General features: G+C 46.3%; 1 protein-coding gene across 1 annotated transcript in view; it reads right to left on the bottom strand.

Annotated features, from left to right (window-relative positions):
• Positions 1–27,922, bottom strand: part of cubn (cubilin (intrinsic factor-cobalamin receptor)) — a 447,009-nt gene that overhangs the window by 397,543 nt on the left and 21,544 nt on the right. The window contains exons 3-9 of the mRNA XM_085987872.1: positions 19,276–19,400; positions 17,873–18,059; positions 16,210–16,328; positions 14,718–14,952; positions 9,991–10,172; positions 2,506–2,668; positions 409–599 (exon numbers count right to left, since the gene is read on the bottom strand). Coding sequence (XP_085843998.1) covers positions 409–599; positions 2,506–2,668; positions 9,991–10,172; positions 14,718–14,952; positions 16,210–16,328; positions 17,873–18,059; positions 19,276–19,400 — 1,202 coding nt within the window. The remainder of the gene's footprint in view (positions 1–408; positions 600–2,505; positions 2,669–9,990; positions 10,173–14,717; positions 14,953–16,209; positions 16,329–17,872; positions 18,060–19,275; positions 19,401–27,922) is intronic.

Genomic DNA, 27,922 nt, shown 5'->3' with positions numbered 1-27,922 from the left:
ATCTTGGGAAGGGCAGGACTCAGTAATGCCTTATCCAGATGCAAGGAGCATAAAGATGGAATCAGGGTCTGCTTGGTCACAAAATTATCTATTATTTAATGTGGTTACAGCAATTAATTGTTTTTAAAAACTGAGTACAATAAGCCCTGAAAAATGCCATGGCAATACTTTATCTCAGGTCAGTAACAGTGAATCCATTGGCTGGCTAATAGGAAAAGAATGTACTTCATAAGAATGTATCCAGAGTGCCAAATCAGAGTGCAGTCATTTTGTACTCTGTTAGTCCTTACATTGCATAGTTACAGCAACTGCAATCGGTTTACTTTTAAAATGATCTATTCCCAGAGCACTTACAACTCAAAAGTTCATGAAAGCATACTTATAAAGCAGAGAGAAGGGATAATTCACCTCTATGTAGTCCGAGGAACAGCTGTTGTGGGATCCCAACTCCATATGTGTGAAGTGGAGGTGGATGCGCTCCCCAGTGGGCTGCCGGATAATGTAGACACACTGCCTGCTGCTGGGATATGGATTAGGCCAGTTGGGGGAGATGAGAATGCCCTCACTGTCTCCATATGTTCCTCCACAGCCAGGGTCAGCTATTTGTTAAGAAGACAGAACACACAACTGTTAGTTTAACCATTTGTTCCAAAGAATTTTGACTCTATACCACAGACATTTGTTACAGCAATAGTTATCTTTATATAACCTTATAAATTCTCCACTGGTAACAGTGGTGAGAAAATAGTGGCACTGAAATTCCTGGAACCCTGCCTGCCTTAGCATCAGACTGGAGACCCCTGTCCCAAATCCTGGGATAGGGTCAGTTGTATGTGCTGGCAGGCCATCAGTGCCTGGAAGGGCACTTAGAAACATAGAAAAATAGGAACAGGAGTAGGCCATTCGGCCCTTCGAGCCTGCTCCGTCATTCAATATAATCATGGCTGATCCTCTATCTCAATACCATATTCCCGCTCTCTCCCCATACCCCTTGATGTCTTTTACATAGAAACATAGAAGATAGGAGCAGGAGTAGGCCATTCGGCCCCTCGAGCTTGTTCCGCCATTTAATGAGATCATGGCTGATCATCCAAATTCAGTACCATGACCTGCTTTCTCCCCATATCCCTTGATCCCTTTAGCCTTAAGAAATATATCTAACTCCTTCTTGAATATATTTAATGAATTGGCCTCTACTGCCTTCTGTGGTACAGAATTCCACAGGTTCACCACTCTCTGGGTGAAGAAATTCCTCCTCATCTCAGTCCTAAATGGCTTACCCCTTATCCTTAGACTGTGACCCCTGGTTCTGGACTCTCCCGCCATCGGGAACATCCTTCCTGCATCTAGTCTGTCTAGTCCTGTTAGAATTTTATAAGTTTCAATGAGCTCCCCTCTCATTCTTCTAAACTCTAGCGAATATAAGTCCAATCGACCCAATCTCTTCTCATACGTCATTCCTTTTGTGTCTAGAAATCTATCTATCACCTTCTTAAATATATTCAGTGACTTGGTCTCCACAGCCTTCTGCGGTAGAGAATTCCACAGGTTCACCACCCTCTGACTGAGCAGGGCCTACCTCAGCTCGTCTCCTTCCCCCGTTCTAAACTTGGAACAATGCCTCGTCACTGTGCCTGAAGTCCGCCTGAGGCTCAAATTGGCCGAAGAAGAAACAATTCTGGTAAGTCTTCAGCTCTTACAGGAACTTGAGACAGTAATACGGGAAATATGTGTCCCCACGGATGCTGGCTGACTTACTGTGCATATACTTCTAGCATTTTCTGTGTGTTTTTTATACATAAACTATACTTTCAGGGAAGGGAAATGTCAGTTTATATGATGTTGATATGTCCTCAAGGGGACATTGTTTTTGTTGTATTAAATAGCAGGGAGAATGAAACATGGAGCAATAAAAACCATTCGGTCAATCAAGCAGGTTTTTTCACAATGGCTCTATTATAGCCATTTATCCTCAGACAAGATCATGCAAAGTCTTTCCCACACTAGCCATTCTAAAATGTCAGCCTAATCTGAAATCTATTTACACACACTGGACCAGCTACCTGTTCTACACAGTATTCAGTCCTCTCCATCTATACTGATCCTTATAAACATCAATCCTGTTTCTAACTGGATAATTTTTCAGTTCATTTTTAAAGGTGACATTATTTATGTGGGAGCTCACTCCACTGCTGTGTGTAGGGGAAAAAGTTTTCTAATCTCATTTTTTTCCTGAGGTTTGTTGATTTTATATTCATGCTCTCAGATTTGGCACTCACAGAACAAATTAAATAAACTGCTTGCATCTGAATTATCTACGAGACTGTCTGAGGCATGTTCTTATTTTCAAACCGGTTCCTGCTACATTTTACTATATAGATCAACTGCAAGTCAATATCTAGCAGCTATAGGAGAATATTTTGTACTAATGCAGGACAGCATGCAATTTTGAAAACAGCTGCAATAATTCTAATAAGATCTGATGCATAACACACAAATGCTTACATGGTATCGTAATGTACGTGACACGAAACCCGCGGTCACTGACACTTTTATCACTGTGGAAATGGATCCATGCAGAAGGGCCAGATGTCTGTAGAGGGGGAGGGCTTTCTGTGCTACAGAACTTCTGAAGGATGGGATCTTGGTCCAGCAGACCATCTCTAATCTAGAGGTAACAATAATCAGTAAGTATTGATAACTGCAGCTTTACTATACACACAAAATATACACAGGAACAATACGTACACATACACAATTTACAGAGAAAAAGTACAAAACCGTACACACCATATGCCAAATAACACACAAAAGGCAGAATGGCCTCCTGCTGTGCTGTAAATTTCTATGATAAAGAGGAACATTACTAACATCTAATACACACACACACACCATACAGAGAAACAGACTGAGAGCAAAATCACACACACACCTGTAAACTACGGGACCACTAATGTAGTTCCAATGCAGAGGTACCAGGACCACTGCTCCTTGGACACTGCATGTTCCTTGTGCTATAAAATCAAGTCTGTGTGGCAAAAATTAAATATTTTTGTCTAAGATTTAGCTTAATAATAGCTTAAATGTTATCACACTACCTAACAGGTTATAAACTATAAAGGTTATAACAACAGAAAACGCTGGAAAAACTCAGCAGGCCAGGCAGCATCCGTGGAGAGAGAAACAGAAGAACTTTCGTCAGAACTGGAAAAAAGCAGGAAATGGAAGCAAGTTTAGGGGCTGGGAAGTGGGGGAGGGGATGAAAGAACAAAAGGGAAGATCAGTGATTGGATAGAAAGCAGGATAGATTAAGAGACATTGAGAGACATTAAGAGATATTCAAAGCGAGAGGGGATGGTAATGGGGCAGGTTAAGGAATAAAGGATGGCTCTAGATGAAGTGTGAATTGTGCTGGCAGAATGAAGGACAGCTGCCATGTGGGAGGGAAGAAAAAAAGGCCAAACAAAAAGTGTGAATAAAAAAAAGAGAAAATATATATATGTGAAAGGGGCCGAGGTTATGATCTGAAATTGTTGAACTCTATGTTGAGTCCAGAGGGCTGTAGAGTGCCTAATCGAAAGATGAGGTGCTGTTCCTCGAGCTTGCGCTGAGCTTCCGTGGAACATTGCAAGAGGCCGAGGACGGTGAGGTCTGAGTGGGAATGGAGCAGTGAATTAAAGTGACAGGCCACCAGGAGCTCGGGGTCCCCCCTTACGGACTGAACGGAGGTGTTGCGCAAAGCGGTCACCCAATCTGTGTTTGGTCTCCCCAATGTAGAGGAGACCACATCGTGAGCAGCGAATACAGTATATTAAATTGCAAGAAGTACAAGTAAATTGCTGTTTCACCTCGAAGGGATGTTTGGGGCCCTGAACATTGGGAAGGGGGGAGGTATAAGGGCATGTGTTGCATCTCCTGCGCTTGCATGGGAAGGTGCCGGGCGAAGGGGAAGGGGTGTTGGGGGTGGTAGAGGAGTGGACTAGGGTGTCGCGGAGGGAGCGGTCCGTATGGAATTTGAAAGGGGAGGTGAGGGGAAGATGCGTTTGGTGGTGGGATCACGCTGGATGTGGCGGAAATGGCAGAGGATCATCCGTTGAATGTGGAGGCTGGTGGGGTGAAAGGTGAGGACAAGGGGAACTCTGTCGTGGTTCCGGGAGGGAGGGGCAGGGGTGAGGGCAGAAGTGCGGGAGATAGAACAGACACGGTCGAGGGCCATGTCAACCACAGTAGAGGGGAATCCTTGGCTGAGGGAAAAGGAAGACATGTCGGAAGCATTGGTATGGAAGGTGGCATCATCGGAGCAGATGCAGCGGAGACGGAGAAACTGGGAGAATGGAATAGAGTCCTTACAAGAGGCGGGGTGGGAGGAAGTGTAGTCCAGGTAGCTGTGTGAGTCAGTGGGCTTGTAGTGAATGTTTGTCAATAACCTATCCCCAGAGATGGAGACGGAGAAGTCGAGGAAGGGAAGGGAAGAGTTGGAGATGGACCATGTGAAGGTGAGGGAAGGGTAGAAATTGAAAGCAAAGTGAATGAAATTTTCTAGTTCAGGGCGACAGCAGGAAATGGCACCGATACAGTCATCAATGTAGCGGAAAAAGAGGTGAGGGAGGGGACCCGAGTAGGACTGGAACAAAGAGTGTTCCACATATCCCACGAAAAGGCAGGCATAGCTAGGACCCATGCGGGTACCCATAGCAACACCTTTGATTTGGAGGAAATGAGTGGAGTCAAAGGAGAAGCTGTTCAATGTGAGAACAAGTTCAACCAGGCGGAGGAGGGTGGTGGTAGATGGGAACTGGTTGGGCCTCTGTTCAAGGAAGAAGCGGAGGACCCTCAGGCCAACCTGGTGGGGGATGGAGGTGTAGAGGGATTGTACGTCCATAGTGAAAAGGAGGCGGTTGGGGCCGGGAAACTGGAAACTGTTAAAGTGGCGGAGGGCGTCGGAAGAGTCGTGGACGTAGGTGAGAAGAGACTGGACAAGGGGGGAAAAAATAGAGTCGAGATAGGAAGAGGTAAGTTCCGTGGGGCAAGAACAGGCTTAAACAATGGGTCAACCAGGGCAGTCCTGTTTGTGGATTCCGTAGGGACCGCTCCCTTCGCGACACCCTAGTCCTCTCCTCTACCACCCCCAGCACCCCTTCCCCTTCGCCCGACACCTTCCCATGCAAGCGCAGGAGATGCAACACCTGCCCTTATACCTCCCCCCTTACCACTGTCCAGGGCCCCAAACACCCCTTCCAGGTGAAACAGCGATTTACTTGTACTTCTTGCAATTTAGTATACTGTATTCGCTGCTCACAATGTGGTCTCCTCTACATTGGGGAGACCAAACACAGATTGGGTGACTGCTTTGCGGAACACCTCCGTTCAGTCTGTAAGGGGGACCCCGAGCTCCCGGTGGCCTGTCACTTTAATTCACCGCTCCACTCCCACTCAGACCTCACCGTCCTCGGCCTCTTGCACTGTTCCACGGAAGCTCAGCGTAAGCTCGAGGAACAGCACCTCATCTTTCAATTAGGCTCTCTACAGCCCTCTGGACTCAACATAGTGTTCAACAATTTCAGATCATAACCTCGGCCCCTATCACATATATATATATTCTCTTTTTTTTTATCCACACTTTTTATTTGGCCTTTTTTTCTTCCCTCCCCTCCTTCATTCTGCCAGCCCAATTCACACTTCATCTAGAGCCATCCTTTGTTCCTTAACCTGTCCTATTACCACCTCCTCTTGCCTTGAATATCTCTTAATGTCTCTCAGTGTCTCTTAATCTCTCCTGCTTTCTATCCTATCCTTTTGTTCTTTTATCCCCTCCCCTTTTTCCCAGCCCCTAAACTTGCTTTCCATTTCCTGCTTTTTTCCAGTCCTGACGAAGGGTCTTCGACCTGAAACGTTAACTCTGTTTCTCTCTCCACAGATGCTGCCTGGCCTGCTGAGTTTTTCCAGCGTTTTCTGTTGTTATTTCGGATTTCCTGCATCCGCAGTATTTTGCTATGGGTTATAAACTAGCTTCACTCACAGAAATCATGTTTAACTTAATTTGATACAATAGGGCAGAAATTCCTCCCCAAACGCGTGAGTACGGAAGGGGTACTCACGCGTCTGGCTGGAGGAAATGCCGGTTTTCAGCATGCACAGCGCATGCGCTGAAAACCGGCATTTCCTCTCCTCCAACCCAAGAGGTGAAGAGGCTAGCACGTGCGCTGTAGGGGGCAGCGCGTGCATCTTGGATTTCCTCTGTTTTGGGGGATTTGCGCATGTGTAAAGGCCTCCGGTCTTTACACTTGTAAAAAGCACACGTAAGTATTTATTTTTACAGGTAAGTGGTGTTTTAGTGTAATTTAGAATTTTTTTTCCCACAGGTTTATTATTTTAAAGAATCTACAATAAGGTAAGTTTAGTTTTAGACCCTTTTTATTAAAAATTTATTTTTTTCAAAAAAAAAAAATTATTGTTTAAATTATTTTTTTTAACTTATTTATACTTAATTTAAGGATTGGGATGTTTTTTAAATTTTTATTTAAAGTTTAAATAGTGTTTTGGGCCCCCGTAGTTTTCATGAGTTTGACAGTTCTTACTCTCAAACTCATGAATGAACCTTCCCCTCCCCTGATTGGTTGTACAGTGCTCACCTGATCCCAGCCGGCACATCGCACTAACTACGCCGCTGGATCAGGTAAGCACTGCGCGCTGACATCTGAACCGGGCCTGTGACAGGAAATGCAAGCAGGCCCGGGCTTCAGATGTCAGCGCGCAGGGTGAGTGCAGATCGGGGGCTTGCACCCGCGGGAAGCCCCCGACCCGAATTTTTGGCCCATTGTTTCAACGAGTTGGTTGGACTCTGGGCAGTTTGCTTCAGGGAGAAGCCAAGCTATTCAATTCAAATACAAACATGCTGTATGATTTGTTCAAATATTAATTTTTAGGCATAGCTTTCTTTTGATCTTCTAACTAGCTATGAATTATCTGTCAGATCCAATTTAAATATTCAGACAGCCTTAGGGAGAGCCATTGGCTCGCGCTGGCAGGTTGGCATGAACTGGGTGCAGGAAGTGAACCCTGCGATGGAACGAGTAGGCCCGATGCACACCTAATATTGGGCCCCGGGTCTCATTTAAATGAGACCAGTGAGCAAAGGGGGCATGCAGGGCGTCCCCAGGCAACTCGCTAGCAAATCAGCACTGGATTTCGGGCTGCTGTGTCGCTGGCAGCGGCCCTCAGGTAGTGCCTGAATGGAAGGGGTAGGTCCTGGAGGGGGGGACGATCAGGAGGAAGGGGGCGATCAGGAGGGAAGGGGGGCAATCGGGAGCCAGCAATGCTCTTTGGTAGTGCAGTGGAGTGCTCCTCCCGGTTTCGCAGTCAGATAAGTATTATCTAACAAACATACCTTTTTGGTGGCAGCCAGCCGCATTCCCTTTAAGGACCGCTGGTTAGGCTGCATGTAAACCACGTTTCCTGAATACAATTGGCTGCATTTAGGGCAGACCAATTTTGCAAAGGGGGCCTAATGCCTGTTTCAGGCACACATCCTGGATGCCTCATTTACTGCCTTTACTAATATGGTGGGTGGTGCACTTTCCTAGTCTGGTGCGACTCCCTATGGAAGATAGGGAGCTCGCCTCAAAATTCTAATGACCCTAATGCCAAAAGGTCAGCTGAGGCCAATGGTGCATTTCCTACCAACCCTCCCTCTCTCCCCTAGAGATACACCCCAATCAAAGGAGGGTGGAATGTCCCAGCCATAGTCTCTGCATGCAGGTGTCTTTGGACATGTTCTGGTACAATTTTCTGGCCCTGTACACATGGGTGGCAGTGTAAGGGATAGCCCTAAGTGCAAACACACCTGTCTGGTGTAACTCCTCTGATCCTCCTCCAAAACCTGCAAATGTGGAGCAGTAGCCAGAGGAATACTCATGTAGGCAGAACACAATTAAATATTCCGGGGAAAACAGGCAGAACTAGCAGATGAAATGCAGCTTCAAGAAGTTGCCTGTAAGTTCCATTGTGCCAAAAAAAACTAAACAATAAAGCAGCAAAGTAGCTGAACAGCAAAGAAGCATTAAAATAGATGAAATTGTACACAGCAGTAATTGGCAGCAAGCCTGAATCAGGCCACTGTAAAACCACAGGCCCAACATGATGGAAGGGGCCTCCCTCATAGTGTCTATTTTATAGCATTTTCAAGCCCTAATTTTTCAGGATCTTAATGGGCCAGAAATTCGGGTCCCAACGCGTGAGTACGGACAGGGTACTCACGCGTGGGCCCGGAGGAATTGCCGGTTTTCAGCATGCACAGCGCATGCGGGGAAAACCGGCATTTCCTGTCCTCTGACCCACGGGGTTAAGAGGCGGAATGCGTACGGATTGACAGGCAGCACGTGCGCAATGGAATTCCTGTTCTTTGACAGGTTTGCGCGTGTGTAAGGGCCTCCTTTTTACGAATGTAAAAAGGAGACGCAAGGACTTCATTCTTGATGGTAAGTGGTCTTTAACTTAAAATTATTACATTTTTTCCACAGCTTTATTGTTTTTAAGGACTTTACAGTAAGGTAAGTGTAGTTTTAGACCTGATTTATTAAAAAATTATTTTTTTCAAAAATTTGATTAATTGTTTAAAATAGTTTTTTAAAGTTATTCATGGTTCATTTAATTATTGGGATTTTTTTTAAATTTTATTTAAAGTTTAAGTAGTGTTTTGGGGTGCCGTACTTTTCATGAGTTTGACAGTTCTTACTCTCAAACTTATGAATGAAGTTTCCCCTCCCCTGATTGGCTGAACAGTGCTCACCTGATCCCAGCCGGCACATCGCACTAACTACGCCGCTGGGTCAGGTTTGCACAGCGCGCCGACATCAGAACCGGGCCACTGACAGGAAATCCACTGCGGGCCAGGTTTCAGATATAGGCACGCCGGGTAAGTGCACATCGGGGGCTTGCACGCGCGGCAAGCCCCCGACACCAAGTTCTGGGCCAATGAATCCAGTGCAGGCTCTCGGTACTAGAAGCACGTCTGGGCAATTAGGACATGAAATACGCATTGGGTGCTGAGTAGGCCTCAGTGCCCAATAATGTGGGGTACCGGATGCTGGTGCGCCAAAAACTGCATTATTGCCCCATGTATACAGAACAGCAGCTAACCATACAAGCGCATATTTACACACTATATACAGACGGGGCAGTAGCGAACCACACACAGTATACACAGGAGCAGTAGAAAGCCATGCACAGTATATGCATACACAATGTACAAGCCAACCAAGTGCACACACACATCCAAAAATAATATTGGGAGGAACTGTTTCCCCTTCCCTGACCCACAAACAAAGATACTATATATATAAAAAAAAGTACCAAACTAAGCATGCCTTCTAATTTTGCAGTGAAAGTAACAAATATGCAAGGTCAAAATTTCACCAGGATTGCACCCGTCGATGCCCTCCGGTGCTGACCCCACCAAAGTATGCAAGGTCAAATTTGTATGGGGCCGGTGGATGTCCGCACCACAACAGCCACATCTCATGCACCCACCAGCCCAGGCTGCCTGGAAATCTAGCCTCTCTGCCAGGTCCAGGGAGCGGGGAGGAGTGATGCAGTCTCCCAAAAACAGAGAAATTTGCCTCCAAGCAGCTCCAAAAGGGGGCTGCAGTTATGAAAATTAAAAAAGATTGGGGATCCACACCACAGTTCTAGCCTGGAAACCTCTACGTCTGTGCTTCAGGAGGCTGATACACTTCTTGTCCCTTGACGTACTGACCTTAACTTACACCAGGTCCCTGTTATGCTGGGGCTTGTGATTTTCTGACTAAACCCCTGCCCCAGCCCCCCACCCCGCCCTTCCCCATCACTGACCTCGCAGGGGAGGCTCTGACTCCACAAGGGAATCCTGGAAACTAGACCATGCAGTTGGGACCCAGTGTATCTGGGCTCTGGTGAAGTTTGTGGAACGGCTCAGGAATTCTAGCTTTGTAGTATGGGTTTAGTATTTTTTACCTCTAGGTAGTCAAAGCTGCAATTTTGATGGTGTCCGATGTGAAGGGGTCCAAATGCAAAAGTAATCAGCAAGTTGGGGCTGACAGAAATGGTCCAATAGCAGTCTCTGTCGGTTGGGTAGTTGCCTGGGTAACCAGGTGAACTAATAACACCATAGGTTTCATTGAGATGACTACCACACTCTGAAAAAGTAAAGGTGCAGATAAGGCTTGTTGTAAGCAAGCAGCCAGAGGTACATTCTTACAGAACTGCCATCCAAATAGTGATAAACATTTTTATAGGAAAACAGATTTACATGAAAATGACAAGTAAGCTTTACTACTGATACTTGATGTACAAGTAAGAGCAGTGAAGCATCTCTCTTTTTCCAGTTTTAAATTATTCATAAATCACTGCTGGTAGCATTATAAACTTTGTTCTGGTCTAGCAATTAAAAAAAACAATTGTTAGAATATTTAAAACAAAACCTTTTCACTACAACAACAATTTGGATTTATACAGTGCTTTTAACATTTAAAAATGCACCAAGGCATTTCACAGAGATCTAATCAGGCAAAAATAGAAAGAAGAAAGAACTTGCATTTATAAAGTGACTTATACGACCTCAGGCACTTTAAAAAAGCACTTTACAGCCAATGAAGTATTTTTGAAGTGTAATCACTGTTGTAATGTCGAAAATGTGGAAGCCAAATTGAGGACAGCAAGGTTGAGGGTTAAATATTGGCCAAATATCGGAGAACTCCCTTGCTTTTCTTCGAATAGTGCCATAGGATCTTTTATGTTCACCAGAGAGGGTAGATGGGGCCTCGGTTTAATGTGGTAAAAGAACCAGAGACGAGATGAGGAGAATTTTTTTATGCAGTGAGTTGTTATGATCTGGAATGCATTACTTGAAAAGGTGGTGGAAGTAGATTCAATAATAACTTTCAAAAGGGAATTGGATAAATATTTGAATGGGAAAAATTTGCAGGGCTATGGGGAAAGGGCAGGGGAGTGGGACTAATTGGATAGCTCTTTCAAAGAGACACCACAGGTACGATGGGCCAAATAGCCTCCTTCTGTGCTGTATCATTCTATGATCCTATGAACGCCTCATCTGAAAGACAGCACCTCCAACGGTGCAGCACTCCCTCAGTACTGCACTAGTCCGCCTAGATTACATGCTCAAGTCTCTGGGGTGGGACATGAACCCACAACCTTCTGACTCAGAGGCGAGAGTGCTACCACTGAGCCAAAGCTAATACAATCAGTAGCCGCATGGACCCTAAGTCCAACAACAAAAACAATAACAACTTTTATTTATATAGCGTCTTTAATGTAGTAAAACGTCTCAAGGCACTGCACAGGAGTATTTTAAGACAACAAATTTGACACCGATCCACATAAGGATAAATTAGGGCAGATGACCAAAAGCTTGGTCGAAGAGGTAGGTTTTAAGGAGCGTCTTAAAGGAGGAAAGAGAGGTAGAGAGGCGGAGAGGTTGAGGGAGGGAATTCCAGAGCTTAGAACCTAGGCAACAGAAGGCACAACCACCAAAGTTTGAGCGATTATAATCAGGGATGCTCAAGAGGGCAGAATTAGAGGAGTGCAAATATCTCGGGGGGTTGTGGGGCTGAAGGAGATTACAGAGATAAGAAGGGGGGTGAGGCCATTGGAGGGATTTGAAAACAAGGATGAGAATTTTGAAAACGAGGTGCTGCTTAACTGGGAGCCAGTGTAGGTCAGTGAGCACAGTGGTGATGGGCGAATGGGACTTGGTGCGGGTTAGGACACGGGCAGCTGAGTTTTGGATGACCTCAAGTTTACGTAGGGTGGAATGTGGGAGGCCAGCCAGGAGTGCATTGGAATTGTCAAGTCTAGATGTAACAAAGGCATGGATGAGGGTTTCAGCAGCAGATGAGCTGAGGCAAGGGCGGAGACGGGCGATGTTACGGAGGTGGAAGTATGCGGTCTTTGTTATACTGTGGATATGTGGTTGGAAGCTCATTTCAGGGTCAAATATGACACCAAGATTGTGAACAGTCTGGTTCAGCCTCAGACAGGTGTTAGGGAGAGGGATGGAGTCAGTGGCTAGAGAACGGAGTTTGTGGCGGGGACTGAAAACAATGGCTTCAGTCTTCCCAATATTTAATTGGAGAAAAGTTTTGCTCATCCAGAACTGTATGTCGGACAAGCAGTCTGACAATTTAGACACCGTGGAGGAGTCGAGAGAAGAAGTAGTGAGGTAGAGCTGGGTGTCGTCAGTGTACACGTGGAAACTGACGCTGTGTTTTCGGATAATGTCGCCAAGGGGCAACATGCAGATGAGAAATAGGAGGGGGCCAAGGATAAATCCTTGGGGGACACCAGACGTAACAATGCAGGAGCGGGAAGAGAAGCCGTTGCAGGTGATTCTCTGGTTACAATTAGATAGATAAGAATGGAACCAGGCGAGTGCATTTCCACCCAGTTGGATGATGGTGGAGAGGCATTGGAGAAGGATGGAGTGGTCAACTGTGTCAAAGGCTACAGACAAGTCAAGAAGGATGAGGAGGGATAGTTTACCTTTGTCACGGTCACAAAGGATGTCATTTGTGACTTTGATGAGAGCCGTTTCGGTACTGTGGCAAGGGCGGAAACCTGATTGGAGGGATTCAAACATGGAATTGCGGGAAAGATGGGCACGGATTTGGGCGGCGACAATACGTTCAAGGACTTTTGCGAAGAAAGGGAGGTTGGAGATGGGGCGGTAGTTTGCAAGGACAGAGGGATCAAGGTTTGTTTTTTTGAGGAGAGGGGTGATGACGGCAGATTTGAGGGAGAGGGGGACAGTACCTGAGGAGAGAGAACTGTTAACAATATCAGCTAACATGGGAGCCAGAAAAGCCAACCTGAGTGAAGAGGCCCAGACCGATCCCAAATCAGGGGGATGGGGTCAGTTGAATATGCAGTGACCACGCATCGCACCAACAAGGACATTTCAGTGGCACCATTCTGATCTGCCCTTGTGGAGCAGCTGTGGCCACTACGCTTCACAAGATATCTGCTAAGGCTTTTCCCAGGCCAAAGGAAACAGGTGGTAAGAAAATCTTCTGCTCCTGATTATCTGGGGCCTGCCCAAAGACCTCAGTGGTACTCATGCCAGCTCTAGGTTGGTGAGAGTTCCATTGAGATCTTTTAAGTGTGCAAATGACAGAATTCCCAGGGTAGCCCAGAAACTCTCTCTGATATGCCCCCTTGATACAGGGAGGACGAATGGAAGATCCACTCATGTTTCCTCACTGGAAAATGGCTGCACCAAAAAAAGGGGCAGAATCCCAGTGGAACCAATTTCTGCCCCTTGTTGGAAGATCTAATCCAGAGAACTGTCAGGTGTCCACTCTGGTCCTGACATGAATTTCTGGGCCAAAGGGCTGTGGACCCTCAGTCGCTAATTATATTCAAGACTGAGATCAATATATTTTTGGACAATAAGGGAATCAATGGATATAGGGATAGGGCAGGAAAGTAGAGATGAGGTAGAGGATCAGCCATGGTCTTACTAAATAGTGGTGCAGGCTTGAGGGGCCGTATGGCCTACTCCTGCTCCTATTTCTTATGTTTGTATAATTGATAAGGTATCTCAAGAGCCTTGTTCTATGGTACGTGGTATGTAGCAGCATGGATAGAAAGTTAGTTGATGGACAGGAAATAAAGAGTTAGAACAAATGGGTATCGCACAGATTGGAGAAGTGGTGTACCCCAGCTGTTAGTGTTGGATCCACTTTTAGTTTTGGTGAATATAGATGATTTGGATCTGGGTATAGGGAACATAATTTTTCAATCTGCTGATGACAGAAAAGTAGGAGGCTTGGTAAACAGTGCGTAGGACTGTAAAATATTTCAGGAAGATACAGATGGACTAGTGAAATGGACAGACGGGTAGCAGGTGCAATTTAACGTGGATAAGTGTGAGGTAATATCATTTGGGAGAGAACAAAAATCAAGAAATGGGAGCTTAGACTCAATGGAAAGATACTGAAGAGTGTGGATGAAAAGAGAGATCTAGGGACTCAAAAACATAATTAATTCACTGTAAGTGCAATTGCAAGTAGATAAAAACGGCAACAGTAATTTTGGTTTTAGAAACAGGGGCATAAAGCACAAGAGTAAAGAAATAATGATACTTTTGCACAAAAATTGGTTCGCCCACAGTTGGACTACAAGGTGCAGTTTTGAGTGTCCCAGTATAGAAAGGTCAATAAAGCCATAGCAAGCGTATAGATTCAACAGGATGATGTCAGGGATAGGAAACTATAGTTATAAGGAGAGACTTGAGATAAGGGGACTATTTGCACTGAAACAGAGAAAGCTAAGAAGAGATTTAGTAGAAGTTTTAAAATTACGAAGGACTTTGATAGGATGCATAGTGAAAGACTACTGGGGAGTCAGTTACGAGGGTCATCAATTTAAAATTGTCCCGAAGAGAGCGAGGAGAGGGGTTAGGAGAAATTTCTTTATGCAGATACTTTGCCACAGGTAATGGTTCAGGGTGAGACCACTGAATCTTTTAAGAGAAAATGATATAGATAATTGAAGCAAAGGAACATACAAGGCTATGGGGAGTGAGTGAGACACTTGAGTTAGTTTTGGATTACTCTGGCAAAGAGCCAGTACACCAAGGACTTTGAAATGTAGAGCATGGAGGAATTTCTAGCCACTCAGTTCCAATAACCAGCTACATATATATAAATACTGGAAACACTCACCCAGCTCTCTTGAGTCCCAAGCAACTGTGAAACCACCACTATTTCCTGAGGCATCAGAGGAGAACCAAAAATATAAGGAATTATGGGAGCTGAAAAGTTCTTTTGGGACTGCGGTACCACAATATCTTCCAATCATAATGGCTGAAGCTGAGTCTCCATCGTGGATTTGCAGAAAATCAGCATTACAATTTTCACTACTCTCCAACTGGAAGACCGGAAAACTAATATTTAGAACCTATGAGGCAAAGAAAGAGATAAGCTGCAAACTGCTGTATATTGTTGTTGGCATGAACAGCATAATATGTATCATAAGAATTAGGAGCAGGAGTAGGCCATACACCCCCTCGAGCCTGCTCTGCCATTCAATAAGATCATGGCTGATCTTATGATGTAGGAAGTAGCTCAGTACTTGGTAAAAATCTTAGTAAATGCATTCACTAGTGAATAATCCAGTAATATTGTTATAAAATAAACTTGTAAGCCAAATACGTAATAGTTTAATACGTGAATTAACTACGGCAACAATACTTAACTTCTAATTAATGTGAATGAAAAAAGTAACGTTGGGAAAAAAAAGCTGGAAGGGTCTTCTTAGAATGAAAGAAAGAAATAACGACTATTTTGTATAGTGCCTCTCACGACCTCATGATGTCCCAAAGCACGTCTCAGCCAATGAAGTATTTTTGAAGTATGGTCACTGTTGTAATGTAGGGAAATGTGGCAGCCAATATGCACACAGCAAGCTCCCCCCAAACAGCAATAAGATAAATGATCAGATTAAATCTGTTTTAGTGATGTTGGTTGAGAGATAGTTATTAGCCAGGTCACTGTGGTGTTGGTTGAATGCTTCCAAAATGAATTGATTCTGATTTCTTGTTGCAATCCTACCGTCTGATTTATTTCTATTTTTATTCCAAAGTAGAATAGAAAATAGGTTAAAACTGTAACAAAGATCATTTCTGGTACATATTATTTCTGTAAATTGAGCTGGTGTAAACTTTTTTTTTGTTTCTGGGATGTGGGCGTCACTGGCAAGGCCAACATTTATTGCCCATCCCTAGTTGCCCTTGAGAAGGTGGTGGTGAGCCGCCTTCTTGAACCGCTGCAGTCTGTGTGGTGAAGGTACTCCCGCAGTGCTGTTAGGGAGGGAGTTCCAGGATTTTGACCCAGCGACGATGATGGAATGGCAATATATTTCCAAGTCAGGATGGCGTGTGACTTGAAGGGGAACTTGGAGGTGGTGGTATTCCAATGCACCTGCTGCCCTTGTCCTTCTGGGTGTTAGAGGTCACGGGTTTAGGAGGTGCTGTCGAAGAAGTTTTGGCAAGTTGAAAGATACCATGGAATAAATATGTCAATGGTCAGGTTGTTACCAATGACCAATCAGGAGAAAGGCTCGTGAATTAATTTTAAAAAGGGAGCGCCGTGAAAAATGTACACGCTTAATTATAATGTGTGGAAATTGCAAGCTTATCTTGTACTTTTCACATACTTTGTCAGGCTCGGTCCTGACCACCCAGGCACAGCTGACTTCCTGGTCATACTGTGCACTTCCAGGATTATGAGGAAAGTGGAAGGAGCCAGATAATCCAGAGAGGGATCCACCGCAAGCTGCAAGAAAATTTTTTATTGTTTAGTTGAAAACGTTATGGCTGCAAATATTCACAGGCTGTAATCTCAGTGGTTATGCTGCGATCACGGTTGCTGGCATTAAAGTTTCCCTGTGTACAGGCATCCTCTGCAAATAAATCTTAGACGCTCCCTCTGCCAACCTTTAAATGCTGCGGGCCAAGGGCTAACAAGCAAACCTGGCATCCACGTTCTAAAAGGGCAAATGGCGGGAAACACAGCAGTGACCATGTTTCCCTTACTTGAATATGTCTTGCATGGCCCCACCACTAATGGGGGAAAGACATATTACGCCCTTAGGTTGGCCTTACAGAGAAACGGGGGAGGTGGTGATGTGATGATGCGTGTCCCTGAGCACTTTTCCAAACTTCTCTGCCCCCAGTCCACCAGAGGGTCAGTAAACCTAGGCCACCATATCTGTCTGAACAGCAATAAAGGCCCAGATTTTGTGGTGCCGATGATGGCGTATGCACAGCACGCTGTCGTAAGCCTCGTAATAGGCCCTGCAAGTTCCGGGCTTCTGCACACATGAAAACCTGGAACTGTGATCTGTCAAGGTTCGCCTCGACAGATTTACCGCACCAACTCAAAAATCACTTTCATTGGCACAGAGTTCGGCTATTTGCCCAACTACTGCCCAGCAAATGCCCACAAAGCCTTACACCTGGTAAAAGCAAGCGTAGGGCCTTCTTTTACCAGCGTAAGGCTTAATATAAATCTTAAAATACAAATTTAAAAATAAAAAATCATGCACAAACACTTAAAATTAGTTTATGTAAATTTTGGCCCAGGTTAAAATGTTTAAAATTATTTTTCAAAAAATGTAATTTTTATTGTAAATGCTTCAATGAAGGAACTTTTATTTAAATTGGAAAATGGGAACATTTATTTTTATTCCAGCTGTATAAATTATTTAATTATTTGGGGATTCCTCATATGTTTATGGGGATTCCGTTCGTAAATGGAATCCCCATAAGCATGATAAGGAATCCTCCTTTCTGATTGGAGGACCTGGCCCACGTGATCCCAGGGACGCTTCCGAACCACCTGCGTTCCTGGGATCCGTGGGCCTTTACGCAGGTGTATGCTTGCAGGCCCAGGACCTGAAGTCTCCAAAGCCCAGGAGCCTGAATGTAGGTGCAGATTCCGGCCCAAAGTCTAAAGCTTATGTTTTTATGCATTGTGCATCACATTTATCGCAACTAATTACAAAAACAGGTAGTTAATCTCCTGGAATAAAAACAGAAAATGCTGGAAATACTCAGCAGGTCAGGCAGATTCTGCGGCGAGAGAAACAGATATACGTTTCAGGTCGATGACCTTTCGTCATTAATATTCTGACGAAAGGTCATCGACCTGAAACGTTAACTCTGTTTCTCTCCCCACAGGTGCTGCCTGACCTGTTGAGTATTTCCAGCATTTTCTGCTTTTATTTCAGATTTCCAGCATTCCCCGTAATTTGCTTTTGAGTTAATCTCTTGGACTCCCTCCATCCACACAACATTCACATACTCTCATGGTTTTACCTTGCTGTGGCATCTGGCACTGTGGGCCTGTCCAGTCTGTGGTGCAAGTACAAGAGTAACTATTGACACCATCAGTACAGATTCCATCATTCTGGCAGGGGCTGCTGGCACACTCGTTAATATTCTTAGTACAGTTGGTGCCAGTCCATCCTGGATCACAAACGCACTCATAACTTGAAATCGTGGCCTGTAGAAAGCAAAGGGTTAGTACAAGAAACTTTGTCATTTCCTGTGAACCAAGTACTATTGCTGGGAATTTCTTTGCAGCTGCTCTCGCTCCATCGTCCTAACTCAGTGCGTGCGGCAGAAACTCCGTCTACGAACGTAAACAGAGTTTCTGCCATACGTCTGGCGAAGTTACGGCAGCGGAACAGGAGCAGCTACAAGGAAATATATAACGGTGGCAAAATAATCCTCCATGGGCTATGGTGTACACTAAAAAATTGCTTTGTTAGAAGTTTATGTTTATTCCCTCCAATTTTCTCCCCTGCTTTCCTTTTTTGAAGGCACTGACTCATGTTATAAGACAGTTATGAAACTTGAGTGGTTCATCATTGGCACCTGAATCCCAAGGTATGTTTCTGGCTGGAAACATGCTCCAACGTGTATTTCATTTTTTTCTGTAATTATTAAAAAGGCAGTCCAGATATGCTTTGTAGAATTCTTCCAGAAATTCTGGAAAAACTGCATTAAATTCTATTCACACTATAACTACCGAGCTAGTTTTGAAAAGATCTCACTCTAAAAAAAAATCTACAAATGTAAATGTTCTTCTGCGAAAGAAAATTGCCATGAATATTGTGGACTAACATTTTTTTTTAACCTGGAGCTAGAAAAACACCAAGCCATTTGGGCTCAGAGCCCTCTTCCTCCCACCATCCTTTTATGGGAGATTAGCGTGAGGCGGGAAGAATGACAACCACACAAATCTTAGGTGTTAACCTCAAGCTTTCACCCTGCACAAGGCCTTTCTGTGTCATGAGAGAAAAAAGGCCATTATTTAGCCACCTCCATGACCACACATCCATGTTTATGGACAATCAGGGTGCCTTCACTAACACAGCACTGCATATCATCTGATGTGTTGTAAACAATTCAACTTTAAAACTGTATAACCCAGCACACTGTGCTATGAACAGAGTGTATCATGAACCAATGTGTACCTTGTTTATATATTTTTTTAATTTAAAAAACAGATACAGTAAAAAGAAAATAGGAACTTCTGTCCAGTTACAGAAGTAACTGAATGCTTGCAAAATGAATGTTTTCAATGTTCTTCATATTCATGTGCAACTCTCTCCGTGCTTCACTGGAAAAATGTAAATCATCCAATTAAGTTTTCTCCGTAATATTGCTGAGCAAGATGTCGGCAGACAAAGCCTCTTTGCATAATTATAACTTACAAAGCATTGCCCATTCACACAGGGATGGTTGTGTTGACAGACTTCACTGAGAAGAATACAGCCATCGGGTCCATAGCCATTTCCAGCATAATCAGGAGGACAAGTGCAAGTAGGAAGGTTATTACCTGAGAGGTAGAAAAGCGAGGGAAAGTCAGCACTCTACTTCGCATCAACCATGTATAAAATAATCAATAGTTGGTTCCTTGTAAATTTTTATGGACCACAAATATGCTACAAACAATAGCGGGCCCCATATACAGTATTTAGTGATTAGTAGAGGTAGGAGCAAGAGAGTTCAGATAAAAAAAGAACATTCTCATATTGGCAGGCAATGACCTGATTTTGGGGGATAGAGAAGACTATATCCAAACTTGCTGATGTTATCAAGTTAGGAGAATCTTTGGATGTGAGCAAGCTCCCTACCATTGCAATGGCACACATTACTACACCAATCCACGGGGCATGCCCCGTCAATTTTACAACCCACCCGGAGATCCATTTATCTTACTCTTTTTTTTAAAAGAGCAATCTGCAAAAACATTATTAGTACAAACAATGCTTTAACTCCAGAGATGTTATTGTTTCTGTAAATCCCAGATCAGCTTTCCTTACAGCTACACATGGGTCAACTCATATGCTGCAAATGCAGATCTGTACTGTTTTCATTGGAATGCTGCAAGGGTGATTTTTAAAAATAAAACAAATGTAAACTTTGCCATAAATAATAAAATAATTGGGCTCCAGTTTTATGTAGTGAAATTAAACAGAAATGACCAAATCATGACTTTAGTTATAAATTTATGACACAAGACATTAAGGAGTCTGTTTTCAATGTACAAATATTATGACAAAGCAAGCTCATGCTGGTGATCAGAATATGAGTCATATTGAACACTGTTTGCATCGCAAAATATTTGTCTATGCGAGTAGAGTCCAAAACTGGGAATTAATAAAACTGGAAAGATGTCACCTGGGCTCAGTGGTAGCATCTCGCCTCTTGAGTCAGAAGGTTGTGGGTTCAGTACCACCCCAGAGACTTGAGCACATAATCCAGCCTGACACTCCACTGCAGTACTGAGGGAGCGTTGCACTGTCTAATAGATGAGATGTTAAACCGAAGCCCCGTCTGCCCTCTCAGGTGGATGTAAAAGATCCCATGGCACTATTCAAAGAAGAGCAGGGCTGTGCTCCCCGGTGTCCTGATCAATATTTATCCCTCAACCAACACCACTAAAAGAGATTATCTGGTTATTATGTCATTGCTGTTTGTGGGACCTTGCTGTGTGTGGGACCTTGCTGTGTGCAAATTGGCTGCCGTGTTTGCTACATAATAGCAGTGATTCCACTTCAAAATGTACATCATTGGCTATGAAACGCTTTGTGACATCCTGAGGTCATGAAAGGCGCTATATAAATGTAAGTTATTTCTAACTTTCTTCTTTAATATGTTACTATTTTTTCTATCATGATTTCTATCTCTTTTGACCCATTACTTTCTATCATGCTTATGTTTTTCATTCAGTAGTATTATACACTAAAATACACTGCATTATAGGAACGTCCTTAATGGGATTTCAACTTGCCTGGCAATTTTTTGAGCCACAAGATTGTTGCCTGTGGAAGCAGTCATGAAGCGTTTTTAAAGAAGCTATGCTTTATGGAAGCTACTTGTCCTGTTAGTCTGATGAGCAATTTCTACACATTTTTGGTTTCTTAATACTTTTCATAGTGCGGAAGCCTGATGCTATGCAATATCATACATGCTTAAAGTTTCATTAAATGTAACTTGAAGCTCAAAACTAACTTGAGCTACAAGTCAACTGAAAGTACCATGCTCCAATACCAGTACCATTTACAACATGAACATACTCCTTTACAGCTTTAAACTCTAAACCCGAGTATGGCTTCAAACATTGGATCAGATTGTTAGTGGATGACATTAACTGCAGTTAATGTAATTATACATTGCTAATTAAATGGTGCCAACGTCCCACCTGGTGATTAACCCAGAGGCATTGAGGCTGGGTGACAGAGGCCATAGAGCGGCAATGAGAATAATGAGCAATGGAGTGAAGAATGAGAGAGCAACTCAGGGAAGGAGAGTGTGTGGATGTTGAAGTCAATAGCCTCGTAGACTAAAATACACTGTTTCCACTATAGTAACAGCTGTCACATGCTTTTGACTTCTCTACCATTTTTCTAACCACAAGATTGTCGTCTGTGGAAGCTGTCATGAAGAAGGGTGCTTTGTGGGACTGGTTGTGACGTGAACATCTCATTTGTTTTGGTGTTGAACTCTTAGAGCAATCTTCAAAGAGGGAATAATGTGAAAATTCATAAAGTGTTGGCAACAAATTCCTACTTATAAACAAATGGGCTGATTAGGAGCATTAAAGAGGTTGGAGGAAAAAACAAGTTAGCAGCAATCTTAACAAATTAAGGGGGAGAAATTCGGTATCGCCCAGTTTGGGGCGCAATTATCGGCCAGGCGCAAAGTTTAGCGCCTGGCACTAATTATCGCCCCCGACTGCAAACTTGGCTTCTATTGCCCCTGGAGGTGATTGGAGCGCTAAATCAGGCGCTGTACTCCTGTCTTAAGGCGCAAAGGCCGAGGAGCAAGGCGCTAACTCAGAGCGCGGATGCAGCGCAGGTGACGTCAGTTAGCGATGGAACACAGACACAATGTCGCCGGCCAGTTTTTAAAGGGGAGGGTCAATCTTGCTCTCCAGCCACACCCTGCTCATTGGAGCCTTAAATCTCGGCCTGGAGAGACCTGTGACTATATTTTCCAGCCAAGGACTATGGAGAGGGTGAGAGCTCAGCGCTTCAGCGAGCGGGCCTTGGAGGCTCTGGTAGGCGCGGTGGAGCACAGAAGATCTATACTCTACCCTGAGAGTGGCAGGAGGCCTTTGCCACGTGACTACAGAAGAGTGTGGAGGGAGGTGGCTCAGCACATCTCCTCCAGGAGCATGGTCATAGAGTCATAGGGGGAGAAATTCAGTTGTTAGCGCCAGCCGCTAGCGCTTTAAGAGGGTGATAAGTGGGGCGCGAAGCGGCTAGCGCCCGGGCGCGGCGCAAACTGCGCCTCTCGCGAAATTGAGCAGACATTTAGCGGCAGCGCAAAACTGCAACGCCTGCTCAGCTGCGCACGCAGATCCTGACGTCATTTCATGGTGCAACGCTCTTGGTGCGCCCCGAACCGGAACTTCAGTGGTGCCCCCCTTCTTTCCGCCTGGCGCTCCCAGCGACTGGTTGACTGGAACAGTTCCCAGTCGCTGTGGGGCTGGGGGGGCTCTATTTAAAGGGGGCTCTTCCTGCCTTCTTAGTGGTAGCCATTTTTGGACCACTCCTTCTGTGTGAGAGAGAGAGATTTGCAGAGAGACAGAGGGAGAGAGCTTTCTGCATTGACTCAGCGCTCGCACAGGTACCTCTGGCTTCAGCCCAGAGCTTTGCAGTTGGATTGATTTTTCAGTGCCATAGCCTTGAGTGGCCACATATAATGGGGGCTGCAATGGGTGGAAACGTTGGGTTTCTCCATTGCATTGCGAGGGCTCAGAGACGCCGAGAGAGAGTGCCAATCATGGCCAGACAGAGGAGGGCCAACAGGCGTCGGTACAGGAGGCCTTACCCTCCCAGGGTATACCGCCAGCAGTTCTCATACCTCAACATGTCTGAGGAGCAGTGTATTCGGAGGCTTCGATTCAGAAGGGAGGTGGTCACTGAGATCTGCCACCTGCTTCAGACAGATCTGCAGCCTCAGCTGAGGAGCAGGACGTCTCTGTCGGTGGCAGTGAAGGTGACAGTGGCTCTCAACTTCTATGCCACCAGCTCCTTCCAATCCGCTACTGGGGACATTGCCAATGACTCCCAGTTCGCGGTGCATTGCTGCATCCGCCAAGTCATGAATGCCCTCTTCAAAAGGAGACATCAGTACATTTCCTACCCCATGACCATGGACAAGCAGCAGGAGCGTGCAATGGGATTTGCAAGAACAGCGGGCTTCCCCATGGTCCAGGGCGCAATTGACTGCACGCATGTGGCTTTGCGGGCGTCTCTAGAGAATGCCGAGGATTACCGCAACCGGAAGGGGTTCCATTCGTTGAACGTGCAGTTGGTGTGTGACCACAGACAGCTGATACTAGCTGTCAATGCCCGCTTTCCAGGCAGCAGCCACGATGCCTTCATCCTGCGCCAGACTTCTGTGGCAGACCTTTTCGAAGCCCCGGCTCACCCAGGAGGCTGGCTTCTCGGGGACAAGGGCTATCTCCTTTGTGCACCTGGCTGATGACCCCGCTCCGTGCGCCCAGCACCTGTGCTGAAGAGCGATACAATGACAGCCATCAAGCGACCAGGAACATCATTGAGCACACAATCGGCGTGCTAAAGCAATGATTCCGCAGTCTGGACCATTCCGGGGGAGCCTTCAGTACTCGCCTGAGCGAGTCTCCCATTTCGTTGTAGTGTGCTGCATGCTGCACAACCTGGCTATCCTCAGGACTCAGCCACTGCCAGCAGACATTGGAGGACCACCAGAGGAGGAGGAGGAGGAGGAGGAGCACCAAGATGGGAGGGAGGCACAAAGTGCAAGGGCCGTCCGTCAGCGGCTTATTGCAAGTCGGTTCTAGGCCCCCTCTGAGGGAATGGCTTGTGCCATTGAAAGAACATGAATGGAACCAGTCCACAAACCCTGAGCCGGTCAAGGCAACAAATACTTCAAAGTGCAAACATGCACAATCTGAATAAAGACAATTATTTATTTAACAAACTCTGTGCCCTTCCCGCATGACAAACAAATACAGAGAAACCCCCAAAAAAACAGTCAGACACATAACTGGCTCGAACAACCTGGAGACAATGAACAAAAGAGTTAACCAAAAATGAGCATGTTCCTCGGCCTTCACAAAAAAAAATCACAGCATTTTGCCACACCTCCTACTTTTTGGCCTGCAAGGGTGATCTGCCTCGCTTGCGAGACTGGCCCCTTCCCATCCTGCAGCTCCTCCGCAATGGGACCCCAGTGGCTGCAGCAAGGCTGGGGGAAGGCTGCTGAGTGTCAGATAGTAAGTCAGCAGATGCCCTTGGGGGACGGCCTGGACCAGCTCTGGGCCTGGAGGGCCCGGCTGCTGACTGCTCCAACTCTGCTTGGGCGGAAGCAGTCTGTCCTACAGGTGGTGGCAGCTGCAGTGGAGGAGTGACAGTGTTGGCAGCAGGAATGCTGCCATCCTGACAGAGCACAGGCACTCCCTGGTCGGACAACACACTGGCACTCGCACGGGGCAGCACTGAAGCATGCGCAGCAATCTGCTGAAGCACAGACTGCTGGCCTGCTGCGGCACGGCGAGGGCCCCGGCGAATTCTGCTTGATCCAGTGAGGGTGGCAGCAGTCAGTGCTCATGTGGCCCTAATCTGTGTCTGCATCAGACCAGCCTCTGACTGCATGGCACGACTAAGCACTTGCGTGGAAGCCACCTGTGCTGCACCGAAGTCCTGCAGACTCCTTGCCAGTGCTGCACCGAAGTCCTGCAGACTCCTTGCCAGTGCTGCACCGAAGTCCTGCAGACTCCTTGCCTGTGCTGCACCGAAGTCCTGCAGACTCCTTGCCTGTGCTGCCCCGAATTCCTGTACACTCCTTGCCAGTGAGTCTATGGAGCCAGGCATCCTTGCCACTGCAGCCATGAGCTCAATGTGTCTGTGCTCCATCTGGGTGCCCATTTCAGTGAGGAGCCGCACCTCCTCTGCGCTCACTGTAGCAGGACTGGAGGCCAGACTCTCCCTCTGGGGAGAAGGCCGCCGAGCTTCCCCATCCCCCCCCCGCATTGCTGCAGCCCGCTGGGCCCCGGAGCTTCACCTTCCTCAGACCCTTCCCCCCTGCTCCCCTCCAGGGAAGACGTGTCCCCATTATGGCCATGGGCTGCCTCGGCTGAGGGTGGCACTGATGGTCCGGCTTCCTCTTCCTCCTCCTTGCCTTCAGAATCACTCACAGTGGCAGCTTGAGGGCCCGCCTCCTCGCCTGGTGACTCAGCATCTGAAAGCAGGGAGGTACAAGAGTTGTTTAGCGTGAGGACAGGGCGGCAGCGAGGGAGGCATGAGTGCTGCAATGCACTGCATTGGTTCGATAGTGGCAAAGGATGCTGGTGTGAGGCACAAGTGGAAGGAGAGAGGTCAAAAAGGTGATGACCTTACCATTGCTGTCCAGAACGGGGTCAGCATCTCCAGTGGCGACGGGGCCAATTATCTGGCCTGCCATAATCCGTTCCACTCGCTGCTCCAGATTGCTGAGGTCTTTAAGTTCAGGACGGCCTCCCCCAGTCCGTTGCTGCTGCCTCCTATTGTGCGCCAGCTTGCCCTGCAAGAGAAAGGACGGGCTCTCAGTACAGTGTGAAGCCCTGATCTTGGCTGCACTGCCTACCATGGCGGAATAGCCCTTACAGTGTGAAGCCCTGATCTTGGCTGCACTGCCTCCCGTGGTGGAATAGCCCTTACAGTGTGCAAAGTGGTGAATGTGAATGTGAGTTTCATGAGAGGCCCATAGATGTTGGATGAGGACTGGGCATTGGGGCTTTCAGGACCCATTGGCCATAAATTGAGGTGCACATGCAGGGATGATGAGGATACTGAAAAGAGTACTCACCCTGACAACCCGAATGAGGTCGTTGAACTTCTTCCTGCATTGCGTTGGGGTCCTAGGTACCATGCTGCTGGAGGTCACTCTGTGTGCCACCTCCCTCCAAGCTTTTCGATATTCGTTGGGCAGCGGCCTCCTGCCACTGTCCGGAAACAGGATAGGTCACCTGCGCTCCACTGTGCCAACCAGAACCTTCAGGGCCCCCTCACTGAACCGCTGCGCTCGTTCCTTGGCCCTCTCCATGGTCGTAGGGGTTACAATGTCGCAGCAGGTCTGTCCAGGCCGAGAATCAGGGCTCCAATGTGCAGGGCATGGCTGCAAGCCAAATCGACTGTCCCCATTTAAGAGGTGACTGGCACCAGCGTGTCTGCCTGCAATCGCTAACTGGCCGCACCTGCACTGCGCCCGCCCTCGGTGGTAGCACCTCGCCTCTCCGGCTTAGCGCCTTAGCATAGTCATGCAGCGCCTGCTTTAGCGCAGCAAGAACCTCTTGGGGCAAAGCAACTCAATTTTGCTGAAGGTGGCGCTAATTTGCGCCGGGCGCTAAATTTAGCGCATGCTCGACTGTAGCGCACCAAACGTGGCGATACTGAATTTCTAGGTCATAGAGTTATACAGCACAGAAAGAGGCCCTTCGGCCCATGGTGACCAGGACCCATAGTCAATGTCGCAAAATGTTCAACGACCACACTCGGGTCGTCAGGGTGAGTGGCATTTTTTCAACACCTTTCCATCCCTCCATCTCAACCTCACTCTATGGCCAGAGGGTCTTAAAACACCAATCCAACACCTATGGCCCTCTCATGAAACACACACGCACATTCCACACCTTGCATACAGTAAGGGCTATTGAACTATGGGAGGCACATCAGGCAAAACCATGGCTGCATACATTAAGGGCTATTCAATTATGGGAGGCACATCAGGCAAGACCAAGGCTGTATATTTACTCAGACGCCATCCTTTTTCTTGCAGGTCAAGCTATCTCATAACAAGAGACAGCAGCAACGGACGGGTGGAGGGCGGCCTTAACTGCAACCCCTCAGCGATCTTGAGGCGCGCATCCACAGGATTGTGGCAAGTCAGGTGATCGGTCCTGTCACCCCTGGAGAGTGTGGTGTATGTGCCTTTAAGAGCCCCAGGTGTGCGTAATGCCGGTAATTGCCACTTGGGCTATATAAGCCTGTGTATTGTATATATCCTTTAGAACCCCCCCCAGACTTGCTTAGTAAATACCTATGAACCAACTCCTGTCTTCAGTGTCTTTATCTACACACGGACACTACAGAGAGGCCAACCCCATTCGGGACAGCAATGGTAAGGTCATCAGCTTTCCCTCCTCTCTCATTCCACTTGTCCCTCACAACACCAGCCTTTGACACTTTCAATCCAACTTACTAAATCGCTGCACTCCTTTCTCCCTCCCTGTCCTCACGCTAAAGCCACTCTTGTACCTCCCTGCTTTCAGATGGTGATTCAAAGGCCGAGGTTTGTGTTCAAACTTTTGTTTAGTTTGGACATTATCTCCAGGTTGTGAAAACCAGTTATGTTAATGAATGATTTTTTGTGTTTGTTTCTATTAGTTTGTCATGAAGAAATGACACACACAAAGTTAGTAAAATAAAAAAGTTTTTGTATTCAAAATGTACAGGTTTGGCCTTTGGAATCATTGCTGTCTTGGCCGAGTTTGGGGTTGCGGGTTGGTTTTATTCATGTTGTTCTCAATGGCAGAAGCCATTTCCTCAGTAGGGGCCTAGAAGCGGCTTGTTATCAGCCATTGACGGACGGCCCTTGCAGTTTCAACATTGTGGGCCTCCCTCCCGCCTTGGTGCTGCCGATGACCATCCTCCTCCTCTTCCTCCTGCTCCTCCTCGGGTGGTGCTCCAAGGCTTTGGTGGCATTGGCTGGGTCCTGAGGATTGGCAGGTTATGAAGAATGCAGCACACATCTATGAAGAGGGAGACTCGATCAGACGAGTACTGCAGGGCTCCTCCTGAGTTGTCCAGACAGCGGAACCGTTGC

This window comes from Somniosus microcephalus, chromosome 5 (assembly GCF_052327205.1).
Source record: "Somniosus microcephalus isolate GS21.2 chromosome 5, FLI_Smic_1.0, whole genome shotgun sequence".
Taxonomy (NCBI): domain Eukaryota; kingdom Metazoa; phylum Chordata; class Chondrichthyes; order Squaliformes; family Somniosidae; genus Somniosus; species Somniosus microcephalus.
The sequence above is the reverse complement of the archived record's forward strand: the minus strand, read 5'-3'. Positions and strand labels throughout refer to the sequence as shown.